Below are 14452 nucleotides of genomic sequence, written 5' to 3'. Positions count from 1 at the left end.
TCAAAGCTTATCTCCAGCGACATATCTAAAGTTGACGTTTTCCACGCTGAGACGCCAGGAAATGGGAAACTTTCTTGTCGCTGAAATATAGTCTTTCGATGAAAAAAATTATTGCGTTTTAAATATTTTTCAGTTCCGAACGGGTCAAATTATCGCGGTGTAAAAAAAACAAATTTTCCATAACTTTTCCTGACGGTAAATAAACTCGGTCCGGAAAAAGTTGGGCGACCGAAAAATAAATGGAAATTTTCAAACAAATTAAAATAAAGCGTAAATTGAGTGCTTTTTTGCGTTTCATAGCGCATTGCTCGTATTTACCATGTGAAAATTTAACTATATGCGATTCTGTTGGTTTTGGCATGTGCTACGTAAGATTTTACGGGGAAAATTTTGCAAAACGGTTGACTCCACTATAAAATTGTGCATTTGAAATATTTTATTATTTAAGAACATATATACATATAATGCTAGCGTCCTCGTTCATATGAGATCAGAGGAAACGGTCACAGTTGGCAAAGGCTGCTCATAAAACTCATACATTGTACAGCATCGCCGAAGATTTCGCATCAGTTTTCACAGAAAATCGTTACTTTTTCATTTCAACTCATACTGTGACCTGAAAACAAATAATTTAACTAAAACCTATTAATTTAATAAAATTATCGATGTTGCCTTATAGCCACGTCAATTGTTTTTGGCAAAAGATAAAACAGTGGATGAATAAAGTACCCCTGTATATAAATATATCAAGAATTATTTAAAATGTAAAACCACTAGTATTAGATATTTATACTTAAATCCGTAGTACAATTTTATAATTTTTACGAGGAATTTAGCGTATGTATGCTGTTCCCGTTTCGATAATAGACTATGGCACCAGGACGAAAATGCTGTTGGGGTTTTGTTGTTAATTATGCCGGTGATATAAACGTGCCATTTGCGGGGGGGGGGCTTAACTCGCTTTTCCGACCGAAAGAATTTTCTTGCGCCGAGAGTGAAATTCTCTGCGCCACGTAGTATTCGCATTTCACGTTAAACTTGCGGAAAATTCGCGCGGACATAATTAGCGCACTTCGTTTCGCAATTCGCCTTGCGGCTTTTCGGGGAAAAAATCGCGCCATAAAGCCTTCATCGTGTTTGATATTGTTGGTGGTTTTTTTTTTTTAATAAATATCAGATTCGATAGGATGCGCTGGAAATGCATGAAAACATTGTTGCACGCTCGGAAAATTGCCGATAACAAACGAGCAAAACACTGATTGCATACATTCTTGTATCCTATAATACGAAGCTATCGCGAAAATCAGTCTGTTCAAAAGTGAACAAAGCTTTTACTGTATATATTTATTAGAATATTCTATATGAATTAGCATTTCTCGAATATTATTAGTATTAGAACATACCTGTTTGGGTCCGTGGGCCATAAAATATTATATATTTGGGACCGCAAATTATTCCAAACTTATTGCCTATTGTATCGTACTTATATTTGATTCATGACATTTCGAGTTTTAGAGTTTTTCTTCTGCAAATACTACTACAATGCAATAAAATCGATCGATTTTTAAATCATAAAGCCGAAAATTTAACTTAATTTCAAATATTTTTCCATTGCGTTCGGAAAAGGCTTTGATAGATTGCAATTACTACATGTATATCATTTTATATTTTCAATTAAACACCGACGTCAAAATGTCGACCATCCATCAACATTTAATCAACAACGATAAAATAATAATTAAAAATCGATTTTTATATCATAGTTCAATACATGAAAATGTCACTGAGTAATTGAAAAATGTTACGATATGATATGATCACGAAGTTTACTCGTCAAATAATATGTACATATTTACTCGATGCGAAGTTTGTCGAAAGTTAAAGACGCGAAATATATTTTAATAACCCAAAAACATCATAATACAGAATGCCAAAGCCCCTGCAAAAATACGCGAATATTTTCAGCCAGTCGTAACCATTTCGGAGTTAACAAAAACATTGTGTAAATGCGTTCCATTCGAACATTTCGTCGCGACGGAAAACTTCGCAACGCAAAATACACACATAAATAAATAAATATATTCATTTTTATTTTTCACGTGGGTGTGTGTGCAAGGATCGTAAATATCGGAGATTAAACTTTCGCCCCATAAACGCGGATATGTGATGTTGATGTAACATTACTTTCGATCCCTCTCTGTATCAATGATCATGTTTATGTTTCATGTTAGAGTGGTACAACCAGCTCGTTTTAGCACGCCCTCGGGCAAAGAACACGTGTTGTTTGTATAAAAGGATACGTCGAAACCATTATCTTTTCGGTAATCTGTTCGTGTGTGTGTTATTTATATAATGTATAATACAATGCTCGTATTTTTCCCTTACATGTTCAATAACCTCTCGGTTAATTTGCAATGCCCTCAAAATGTACGTAGTGAATTCAAATTACAAAACCTCGACCCCTGGAGTATTTTGGGTGATTTTTTATCCTTGTATTGTCATACATAGTTTCAACATTCATCGATAACGCTGATTTCCAAATTTGGTGGAAAGTAGAAAAATCGTTACGAATTAATAATTTATTTATTTATTTAAAAGTTTTGGCACATTGTGGCATTACAAGGGGAATCTAATGCGCCACAATGGCCTAGATAATAAAACAAGACAGGGAGAAAAACAAAAAATAAATTGATGGAACAAAAAGCAAAAGCAACAAAAAAAAAGAAAAGATAAAAAATAACATTTAAACAATCATTAAAAAAAAACAATAAAGTAATAAAATAGCGGATAAATGAAAATTTAAATGAGTAATAAAATACAAAAATAATTTAATAAGTAGTAATAATATAAAGAATGCAATGTCTTGCACCTGCAGCCTGTTCCGATAAATAAGAACAAGCTACAAATACAAAACATCCCTGTAAGGCCCAAATGGAAGAGAGTTAATCAAAATTCCACTCAATCAATCATGAAAACAATGATGAGCGCAGACTACCAGATAAATTGGTTAGAGTAATATCCGACAATTTACGCTCACTGAGGTGGAAAAGATCACATTCAGTCTCGGCAGCAACGATTTCATTGAGAAGTCGAATAGCTCTTGGAATAGGAGCCATTCGAATTACCTGAGTGAGCAGGAGGTACAGCCATCAAATGATGATGTCTACCACGCACATAGTTATTAGGGACATAAAGTCCCAACTGTTTCAGCAACAACGGGCATGACGTATTACCACGTAGTAGCTGGAGAACGAAACGAATCAATGAGAAGTTTCAAGTGAATTATACCCAAGCATGCCCAAAAGGAAAAGACTAAGGTAAAGATATGGGTAACAATCGCATTATACTCTAGCTTACTTCTAACAAGCAAGCGAGAATACATGGGGTTGGAGAATAACCGAGCATATCTCAAGACGAATCCAAGTCGACGAAAGGAAACGTCAGCGACTGTATGGATGTGGTTGTGAAAGGTGAATTGAGGATCAAAAGTGATACCCAAATCGACCATAGATTCCACACGCGTCAACAACACGGATCCGATGGAATATCCGTGACAAAAGAGCGAATTCGCCCGTCCATAACTCATAATGGCACATTTACTAGTATTCAGTTCACGTCCTTAACTGGAACTGAACTCTAACACAGCGTTAATATCCTCTTGAAGGAGAGAGGCTTGACTCTCATCGAAGGCTTGACAGGAAGACCCCAATGCGCCTTCCTAGACAATTAATTACAAACAATGCAGCATTTTTATTACGAAGAACACGAAATTTACAATTAATTAATCCATTGAGACATCCATGGATTTAGATTTGTATATTATTTTTACGAATTGTACATACATTAAATACAGAAGATTTGTGACAGCAGGTAAGATGATTTTTTTGCCAATTTCGAGGAACCGTTTCAACAATGATCACATAAAATTGGCAAACTCTGATAAGAAACGATTGACTTAGAGTCACAAATATCCAAGTCTAACTAGCAGTATAGCGGGATCGAACCCAATAATCACTTGGTGCTAAACATACACACTACCACTGAGCCATACTGCTGACTAATGTATGTATATATGTATACTGAATACACTGACGTGTATCAACAATTCATTACAGCATCGCATTTGTGAAGACGAGTCGATCGGTCGCATCGCGGAAATCGAGAAAAGCGTATCTGATGGCGGAAAAGCACAAGTGGAAAACGAGCCTCGGATGAAAACGTACTCGGAAAGATTAACTTTCTTTGCACAGTGCCGATTTTCCCGGCTCCATTAAGTTAATGCGACCGTTAACCGGTTAATGACAGACCGCCAAAATATACCCGCTTTAATGAACCGAATGCGTCAACATACGTCGTGTCACCACAATGGACCGTGCGATGACGCGTCCTATTATTCCCGAAAAACGTAAGCTTTTAACTTCTTTTTTTTTTTCAAAAAAAAAAACAAAAAAATCGGTTTTTTCCCTTTCGCTTTCTCTCATCGTATTCTGCGGTCGTTATTTTCCCTTTGTACATATTAGTATGTGTCATATAAACTAGACATAAATTTCGTTGTATTCATTGTATTAAAAGCTCCTGGAACGTATATATGGAAGGGAAAAAGCGATAGAGCTTTCGTCGAATAAAAGAGCAACATTAGTCTCGGCTCGAGATTTTCCCCTGTCCACTTTAACCCTGGAATTGCGCGCATGAAAAATTATATTATTAATAAAATAACGTACGATATCCATTTATGTGAGTTTTGTCAAAAAAAAAACTCTATATCATCATTAATTAGCGACATATGATGTTGCCGTGAATTGTTGTCCAAAACGTGTGGTTTTATTTTAAAAAAAAGCGACACATAAAAATACTACGTAATGCAGCGGTTTCCAAACTTTATGCTACTACGCCTCCCTAAAAAAAAAATTTTTTTCCGCGCCTCCCTACCTTTTATTTTTTAATAGATATAATAATATAGACACGTTTTAAATAATAAACCTTTATTTAAAAATAAAATACTGAACTCTATAATAGACAGAACAATAAAAAGGTTTTGCTATATATGATACATAAATTTATACGAACACGTACATATATTTATTTTTATATTAAATTACTAATTCAACTATGTACATCTAATACATCAAAATTGAATGCGAAGGATGTTGTTGTTTATTAGCACAAAGTTTATCAAATCTTGGGGGCAATATGGAGAGTGCCACTCGTAACTCCTTTTCGACTATTAACCTGGCTCTATATTTTGTTTTCATTGCAGCTAGTGCCGAAAAGCCCGTTTCGTATAAATAAGACGTTACGAACGGTAGCAGCACTTGCATTTCTTTGCAATACAAAGATTCATACTCTCCACTAAGATTCATCCAAAATTTAATTATGGTTTCATTTTGAAACTTTTGTTTTAGTGAGCTATCGCATGGTAATTCTATCAATTTTTATTTTTCGATGGTTGTCAGCTCGAATTCGTCTTCTTCATTGTCGTTAAATGGATTCTGTATCCACAAAAACTTTGAGAAATCAAGGTCCTTGAAATAATTGGAAAAATGCAGCACTAAAACATCCAAGTGGTCGGTAAATATATTTTTACTTGCTTCAATATTGGCTGTGGCCCAGAAATCTTTGGAAAGTGAAAACCTATCCAACCCATTCTTTTGTAAATTTGATTTCCATAACCTTAATTTTTTATTGAAATCTTTTATTTGTCTTATTGAACAAGTGGGTGTATTTGTGATCCCTGCATTGAATTATTTAAACCGCTCAATTTTCCAAAAATTTCAACCAAATAGGCAAGTTTAACAATAAAATTATCGTTCGTCCACAAATGTGCCTCTTCATGGTGGTTTTCTTCGAGAAAGGTTGCTATTTCTTCTTTGAGTTCAAACACCCTTTAGAATCATTTTTGCACGAGATAGCCAGCGAACTTCACAATAATACAAAAGTGAGGTATAATTGGCTTCCATATCAGCACACAGCTTTGCAAACAGCTTTGCAAACAGGTTTGCTCTCAAAGGACTATTCTTAATGTGGTTTATAATTTTTATAACTTTTGTAAAAATGCTGTTCAGTTCCTCGCTCATATTTTTTGACAATAGAGCTGCTCTGAGAATCATACAGTGTGTCCAGATAGCATGTGGTGCTTTCTTTTTGATCAATGCTTTAAGACCTGCTTTGTGTCCGGACATTGAGTGAGCTCCGTCGGTACACAGTCCAATTATTATTTTATGTCGTTCACAACGCAATTATTTCACTTTATGTCGTTTTCTTCAACAAAACTGTCTATTATATTAAAAATTTCAATGGATGTGGTCTTCCCAAGAATGTGTTTGCAAAATAATATATCTTCTAATATATTATTATCCGCGACATATCGAACATATGCAATTAAATGGGCATCTTTAGCTAAAACAGAGCGTTTGCAAAGGCGCAATTTTTAAAATCTTCTTCTCCGGATAATTTTTTATAGGAATTAAATGTATATATAAAAATGAAAGAAAAATAAAAATAAACATTCATGCATTGAATTTTTACTGTTAAGCTACGATATGAAGTTTTATTTATTTGTAGATATTATGGTATGGAAATTATTTTTTTATTAAAATGTTTTGGCGCCTCCCCTGGCAATACTCCGCGCCTCCCAGTTTGGAAACCGCTGACATAATGACTAGAAACACGTATTTTGGGCATTTTGCTATTAATGCTTAATTGATGCTAATAGATGCTAAATTCGTAAAATAGATGCTAAAATAGCAAACAAAAGTGTAATTTGCATATAATTAATAAACAATTTAGAAGGGTCTTCCTATCCCTTTGCCCATTTATTATGTGAAGAAATTGAGGGGATAAAAAAGAGCTTGCAGTTTACCATAGACGGTGTTTTTCCTGTCAAAACTAAGCAACTGCTTTTGTCTACTACTGAACTGAACAAAAGAAGACAGTTAGAGCTGTGTAAAACTAGACTCGCACTCAAGACTTAATGAGACAAATCTATTCCTCCAAACATTGAGTAAACTATTCAATCAATCTGTGGCAGTTACAAAATCTAATATTAATGTTAAAGAAACAGTTTTGTTTTTTAGAAACCTGGCATTGCTTAATGTATTAACAGAGGCTCAATGTTTGGAAGGATATCAGCACTTGGATATCAAGAATATAAAAAGTTAATCCGTGCCGGATATATTACTATTATTGATGGCAACAAAAATTAAATATGAAGAGTTTGGTTGTGCAGTTATAAAATCTATTTGGTGCTGTGGATGCTGAAAGGTATTTTAGTAAATACAATATAATTTTTACCGATCGTCGCACGAATCTCAAAAAACAATCTGTAGAAATATGCTTCATGTTTTAATTTAAGTTTTAATAAATTTTGATTGGAATTATATTTTTATATTCATATTTTTTGTCTTTGTGTTTTTTCATTGTAATTTTAATTCCAAAACATATTTGAATTTTTCTATTGTTTTTTAATTGTTGTGTTGTCCTTAAATTGTATTTATGTACATATATACATACATTTTATTAAAATTCATCGAAATTTTTTATTATTTAAAATTAAACTCTTCATAAAAATATATGCTAAAATTAAACATTTTTAATGCCCTAAAACGCTAAAATGCAAAATGAAAATGCCAAAATTGACAAAAATAGATGCCCAAAATACGGGTCTCTACTTAGGACCATTATTGTTATATATAATATTATATTAATATAAAAATTTTCATAAAAATTGATAGCGATTTCTCACACAAAGATCCAATACCTACCAATGTATTTATTTACAGAGAAATGTTATAATAATAGAAGTGGCTTTAAACGATATATGTATTGTTGTCAAGTGACGATTGTCCACAGACATTCCTAGATAATTTTAGCATCAGTCGTATTTTATGGTTGGTGCTCGACGTATTTCCGATAAAAACTTCTCTGTTTGTTTATATTACTCGCAAGATGGACAAGTGCATCGTTAAAAATTGCACAATTCATTTAAAAACACACAATAAACAACATGGGATACATTTTTATAAGCAAATTGATCTGATTGTATTCCGTGCGTTGTAGCGTAGTTATCGAGACTTACCGCGTAATATTGACACAATTTATTTATTCGTAAACGCCCCTCTATTATTATAACATTTCTTTGTTTATTTATTTATTTATTGAAAAATCAACAGGCCTCAGATGTAGAAATTCATAAAAATAAAGAATAAATATAACAAAATAACATCTGAGCCCAATGATAGATTTTTAGAAAATACATAATATATCTAGTACAAATAGACATACAAATGAAAAAGAAAAGAATAAAAACTAAAATACGACTAAATAGGACAATGCATAATTAAACATAAAGTGATATAATATAATTGGATAAAGAATATATAATATAAATAGAAACAAAAATGGAACAATCAATCCAGACTCTCCTGATGGCAGTCCTGAATTGATGTAAGGAAATACCGAATAGATCAACATCATTCATCTTCCTGTTAAGCATACGATAAACACGCTGTAGATGGGAATATTTTAGGGAATTGGTTTTGAAAGGATTAAGTGAAAAGAGTGCAACGTGTCTAGAATACCTAACTGGGATCCTGAAACCAACCTTACTCAGTAAATCGGAACAATCAAGTAAACCATTTAGGAGCTTAAAAAAGAATTTAGCATCAGTGAGTCGTCGCCTGACAGAAATATTGTTAAAGGATAGGATTTTTTAAATATAGGCAACAGTAGTATGCGCGTAGGTAGGAAAACGGTAGCGTAAGGATTTAATAAATTTTAGCTGGACTTTGTTGGACTAATGTTTTACGTATCAAATTTTATTCTATTCAGGTTAATGAAATAGCGAAAAAATAAAATAATTCTTATAATATTAGAATATTTAATAAATCACTATAATAATTAACTCATACATACATATGTACATATATGCTTATCTTTTAAACGTGTGAGTGAAATATTTCGTATATATTTATTATATTATACATATGTATGTTTATATACGTAATATATGTAATATCACTGTTCGACACGAAAAATGGTTCAGAGACGAAATATGACTTTTCTTATAGATCTATGCCCAGTAAATACGAATCTGATAATAAAAAAATTTGATTGGCTCGAGATTCGGAGATATGTATGTATGTATATGTGTTTTTTAAATCGCGCGATTTTTATATATCTCGGTGTTATTCGGTCGATGTCTCAAAATCTGTCAATTTCCTGTTCAAAATGAATACTGGAATCTATAGTCGGGTATTTTATGTTTCATTTTTAGTACTTTTTAGCTTTCAAATCTCTCTAAGTAGTCGTCCAGTTCAAATCAAAAGTCAAAAGTACGATTAATAACAAAATTCGTTTATTTTATCGAGGTAAGCCAGTTATCAATAGAATTTTTGTCAATATGCCTACCGATTTGGTTGTTAATATGCCTACCGACTATAGATTCCAATACATATCTCCGAATCTCGAGCCAATCAACATTTTTTATTACCAGATTCATGTTCACTGGGCATATATCTATAAGAAAAGTCATATCTCGTTTCTGAACCAAAAATAAAGTCGTCATTTGTCGAACAGTGTAATCAAACATTTAGATAGCTAGTAAGATTAAGTTGTTTGTTTCATTAATAATCGCATTACAATCATCAACCATTTTGAAGTGTTTCAAGATAATTTAAAAAAAATATAATCGTTGATTATTTTTTTTTATATTTATTACTATCAAAGAATATGAATTCATATTATAGAAACATTTAAAATTGGGGTATATCCAATGAATAGTTCATAAAACTGTGCGTTCTAAGAAACATTTCTGTGTATAGTGTAATTTTTTTTAATTATATTGTCGAATTTTAATGTATGCACTTTAAAGGTTGTTCACCACTATTTTTTGATATAAAACATACCTTTGTACATATGTACATAATCAACATTTTCAGTTGGTTCAGAGGTTTTGATTTGGTTCGACGAATCGGTATTTACGGTGGTTATCGCTTTTATAAATACAAAATCATCGGATTGGATATTGTTTCAGTGGGTAAAATCGAATACCTTTAAAAAAGATGAGTGAATTATATCATGATGAGGTTCGGAGTAGGCATGCCATAAATATTTTGGAAATGATGCATAGTTTTTATGAAGAAAGTTTATTGTGTAATTGCGAATTAGTGGTCGGCAATGACAGGTTGGTATCATTCCAATATGTACTATATCTTTATTAATTTAAATTCTACTTTAGTAATCGTCGAAACTGACACAGAGAATTTGCATTTTATCAGATTTCTTGTGCATAAGCTGATATTAGTTACGAATAGTGATTATTTTGAGAGCAGAATTAACAACATTACCAGTGAAATCATTTTGGAAGACTGTCAAGACATTCTTTCAGAAACAGTAAAAAAAGCTATCGACTTTTTTTACCTCGGCGATGTTGGTATGAATAAATACGACATAAAACGTTGATATAACTTTAAAATATCTGATTATGAATGAATTTTAATTATATGTAGACTTAGAACTTCACCAAGTTAGGAATCTACTCAAATTCGCCAAAATGATTCAGGCGCGTGAACTTGAGAAATACTGTTTGAATCATCTCGAAAAAATAATAGACAACAATAATTTCCTTTTTATTACGGAAATTGCGAATGAACATGGATCTATGCGATTGCTTGAACACACAAAAAAATATGTTTTGTACAATTATTTGGAGGTACTTTAAAAAATTTAAATATATATTATATAATTCATTCAACAGTTTTGCATAATTAATTTGTGGTCGTCATATCGCGTCATTCAAATTAACTGAACAATCCTTTGGTATTTCAGTTAATCCAAAATGAAGAATTTCTTAATATCAGCAGTTGTCAACTGGGCGAATTGTTGATGTCTGATGATTTAAAAGTAACATCAGAAGAGAAAGCCTTTGAAGGATTGAAGATTTGGATTCAAAGTGATTTTGAATCCAGGAAGGAACATTTAAATACCCTGTTGAAGTACATCAGACTTCCTCTATTATCTGAACAGGTATTCGTATATATATTTAATATGGCCAAATAGTTGATATTAATTCAATAATCATTTACTAAATCCTTTTTTTTTAGTTCCTATTGAAAGAAATAAAACCACTCTGTTACGATTCATTAGATTGTATTCAGACTTTGTCAGATATAATAGAATGGTATAAAAATCCCAAAATTAGATCGTGTCGTGTACCTACATTGAATTCAACACCTCGAATGAGCACCAAACAAACTATTATAATTGTTGGGGGAAACTCTACGGATGTAGGTGTTTCAAATTTTTTAGATAATTTTATAATAATGTTGGGAAATTTAATAATAATTCGGTTAATCTTCCATTGGTGAATTTTAGATAAGTGGTGAAATTGAAACATGCAATACAAGTGTAGATACATGGTCTACATTTTATAATTTAAAAAATAATAAAAATCGTTGTTTTCAAGCTGTTACAATGGATGGCAATCTGTTAATAATTGGCGGAAATATTCGCAATAGATCCACCAACAAGGTTACTTTAATTTCTAATAATTATTTTTAATTTTATATGGTAAGCAAATACATATTTAGTTTGCGTCAGAAAAAGTATTTTGCGTAGATTGTATAAAAAAAAATCGGATGTGACCAACCCATGACTTTATATATGTATTTGAGGAATATAAGAAGGCCACAAGACAAAATTCAATATTGAACCGTACAGATACATTCACACAAACCGGCAGCATAATGAAAAATTAATAGCTATGAGAGCATTTTCGATACAAATTGAGCGTCAACAACAACAATTGAAGTCACAACATTTTTTACTTTTCTAAGAGGAAAAAATCCCACTTCCAGTTCACTAAATATAGTGTTTTTTTTTGTGTTTCTTCATAACATTAATACAAAAATTATACTCGAATTTTTTCGTGAAGAGCACACATATTTAAAGGGTCGAAAAATACAGTGGAATAAAAATAGAACAAGAGTAAACTGCCACTTCTGTTTGACAGAACGAAATTTTAAATATCACTTGGTATTAAGCTAAAACTCCTTTAATTTTTCTGCAGTATGTAATTGATTAAATGCTCTTAACACGTAAACACAAACGATACATTTTCAATTATTCAAATATGCACTATATTTTTCTTTAAAAATGTAAATGCTCAAATCATAGGTATCTTGTTTGGATCTTGCCACTAAACAAACGACTGAATTGGAGGAAATGCAACAGGCCAGAGAATTATTTAAAGCCACCGTAGTTGATAGCCAAGTTTTTGTCTTCGGAGGACGTTGTAATGATGATGCACACATACTGAAATCAGCCGAAATGTTCGTGATTTTTATTATCTTTGAGAATCTCGGCCATCTTACAATACACTTGGCAATGAGTCAAGATTCAAGCATTATATTTTATTTCATTTCAGGTATGATCCCGCCTTGAAATCGTGGACTTCGTTAGCTCCTATGATCAACAAACGTTATAACCACGAAATCGCAACAACAGCAAATGAAATCTATATTATTGGAGGACGACTAGATAGTGAAAACTGTTTAAACACAATGGAAGTATATAATATAAACAAAGATAGATGGACAGAAGCGCCACCAATGGCAGTGAAGAGATGTTCATTTGCTGTAATTACGATTTTTTACTGAACTGCCTTAAAATATATGCGATATTTTCTTATATAAAGATCGTTTTTGAGTTTTTGTAATCAGAATTCAATGACTCATTGAATTTGCCAATCGAAAGTGTGTTCGCTGAATAATACAATTTGTTGCAACTTTCAGGCTGTCACACTGGGAGATCACATCTACGCTATTGGAGGTTTCAATGGAACATCATTTCTTAATTCAGTGGAAAAATTTGACATTAAGTCTCAAACCTGGACAGAGGTGGAACAATATCCTCAACCATTACAAGGACATAAAGGAATTGCTTTTGACGATAAAATCATTTGTGTCGGTGAGTTTTCGAAATCATTCCCTATTTTGTTAATCCTTTTGATAATATATTGATATGTACCTCATCTCATTTCCAGGAGGCTTTGGATCATTATCAGTATTTGCATACGATCCTAAAACAGACCGATGGACGCCATGTGGATCTATTTCAAAATGGCGACATCACTTCAATATATTACTCGCGCCGATGGATTTATTGAAAATTGTATGAAATGTATTGTGCTTTAAATGCGTTTGTGTTTTAATATTGATGGTTATCCCGGCCCCCTTTGGTGAAACGCCTTTATATCATATACGAATTTAAATAAACAGGTGTTATTATTTTACGTACATAATTCGCAATTTTAATTTTGTCGAAAAATATCATTATTTTGCTATTTTTCAGATTCGATTTCAAAACTGTTGTTAAACGACTAAATCAATAAATAAAAGCTTTTACAAAAATATGGAAAATTTATAAATTTAACTCATAAGTTCTGTCACCTGTTCCGAGTTGTAGTTTAAGCTTTAAATTTAGAAAGCAATGCAAAATAAATTCAATAGAATTTAGCTAGAATAATACTAAAATTTCATTAAAATCAATATATTGAATCATGCAATTGAATATATTTACCTATAGCTATAAATATAATATAATAATACTCTAAGAATTCGTGGATAAGAATCAGTTTTCTTTTTTTAAAACGTTTATTCCTGGGCCTGCATACTATCATCCCCTATAGCTCTATTCAGTATTGGAGTATTGGATTATTTCTTTACTGGTATACGTGCCTTATTTATTTATATGTTTTGCCTGCTCAATTCATTTCCAGGTATTATCAGAGATCCATTGTCCACATTTTTCTATCGGTTTTCTTGGAAATTGAAACTCATTTGACTTTAGATTTATCAAAAACATACTATTAAATGACACATTGCTATTATGTGACATTTGTATCATAGATGAAAATCTTGCTTAGATTGCTGTTAATAATTTAAATATGTAGTATGAGCCAAAATAATATAATCTCACAGAAATCATCAATAATTTTGAACTGGTGAAAATTACAAAGATAATCAATTTCACTAAAATTCAATTATTAAAAGAAATCTTTAAAAAAAACTTAATCATAAGTCCCACCCTACCAGTTAGTACTAAAGAACAGCTGGAAGCCCAAATAACATCACTTACAACGTCTAAGTGGCTAATCAGAGCAGATATACATATATGGCACAATCACACAACCTTTCCACACTAACGCTGCCTTAAACAGAAACCGAGAAAGACGTAAAATGGATAACGGATAAGTGGGTAAACTGGTGTAAAAATTATGGTCACTGGTTATTATTTAAATAGCAGTTTATGAATACGAGATTTATGCACAAGTATTGAGTCGCGAGTTACGAGTCTTGAAGTATATACAACCACAAGTGAACTGTAGGGATAAACTTAACCAATCACGTAATTTTAATTTAACATTTAAGTGGCTAAGATAAATTACAGCATTCTT

The 14452-nt window shown here is 32.0% G+C and overlaps 1 protein-coding gene across 3 annotated transcripts; it reads left to right on the top strand.

The window, feature by feature from the left end:
• The first annotated feature begins 9704 nt into the window (after positions 1-9704).
• On the top strand, positions 9705-13621 carry LOC143918474 (kelch-like protein 12). 3 transcript variants are annotated; one of them, XM_077440437.1, is made up of 11 exons: positions 9705-9868; positions 9936-10180; positions 10275-10429; positions 10506-10708; positions 10825-11022; positions 11100-11282; positions 11371-11526; positions 12172-12326; positions 12422-12632; positions 12789-12963; positions 13040-13621. In XM_077440437.1, the coding sequence occupies exons 2-11, from the start codon at positions 10059-10061 to the stop codon at positions 13171-13173; spliced, it is 1692 nt and encodes a 563-aa protein (XP_077296563.1). In that variant the 5' UTR covers positions 9705-9868; positions 9936-10058; the 3' UTR covers positions 13174-13621. The 3 variants fall into 3 exon arrangements, with proteins under 3 accessions (XP_077296563.1, XP_077296564.1, XP_077296562.1); XM_077440438.1 differs by having other exon boundaries at positions 9735-9788; positions 10031-10180; XM_077440436.1 differs by having other exon boundaries at positions 9735-9819.
• Positions 13622-14452: the final 831 nt, after the last annotated feature.

This window comes from Arctopsyche grandis, chromosome 10, assembly GCF_051622035.1.
Source record: "Arctopsyche grandis isolate Sample6627 chromosome 10, ASM5162203v2, whole genome shotgun sequence".
In the NCBI taxonomy this organism is placed as follows: Eukaryota; Metazoa; Arthropoda; class Insecta; order Trichoptera; family Hydropsychidae; genus Arctopsyche; species Arctopsyche grandis.
The sequence above is the reverse complement of the archived record's forward strand: the minus strand, read 5'-3'. Positions and strand labels throughout refer to the sequence as shown.

Coding starts and splice junctions, on each gene's coding strand:
- LOC143918474 (XM_077440437.1), top strand. CDS start 10,059: ATGAGTGAATTATATCATGATGAGGTTCGGAGTAGGCATGCCATAAAT. Junction 10,709..10,824: donor TTTTGTACAATTATTTGGAG/GTACTTTAAAAA, acceptor TTGGTATTTCAG/TTAATCCAAAATGAAGAATT. Junction 11,023..11,099: donor TTCCTCTATTATCTGAACAG/GTATTCGTATAT, acceptor CTTTTTTTTTAG/TTCCTATTGAAAGAAATAAA.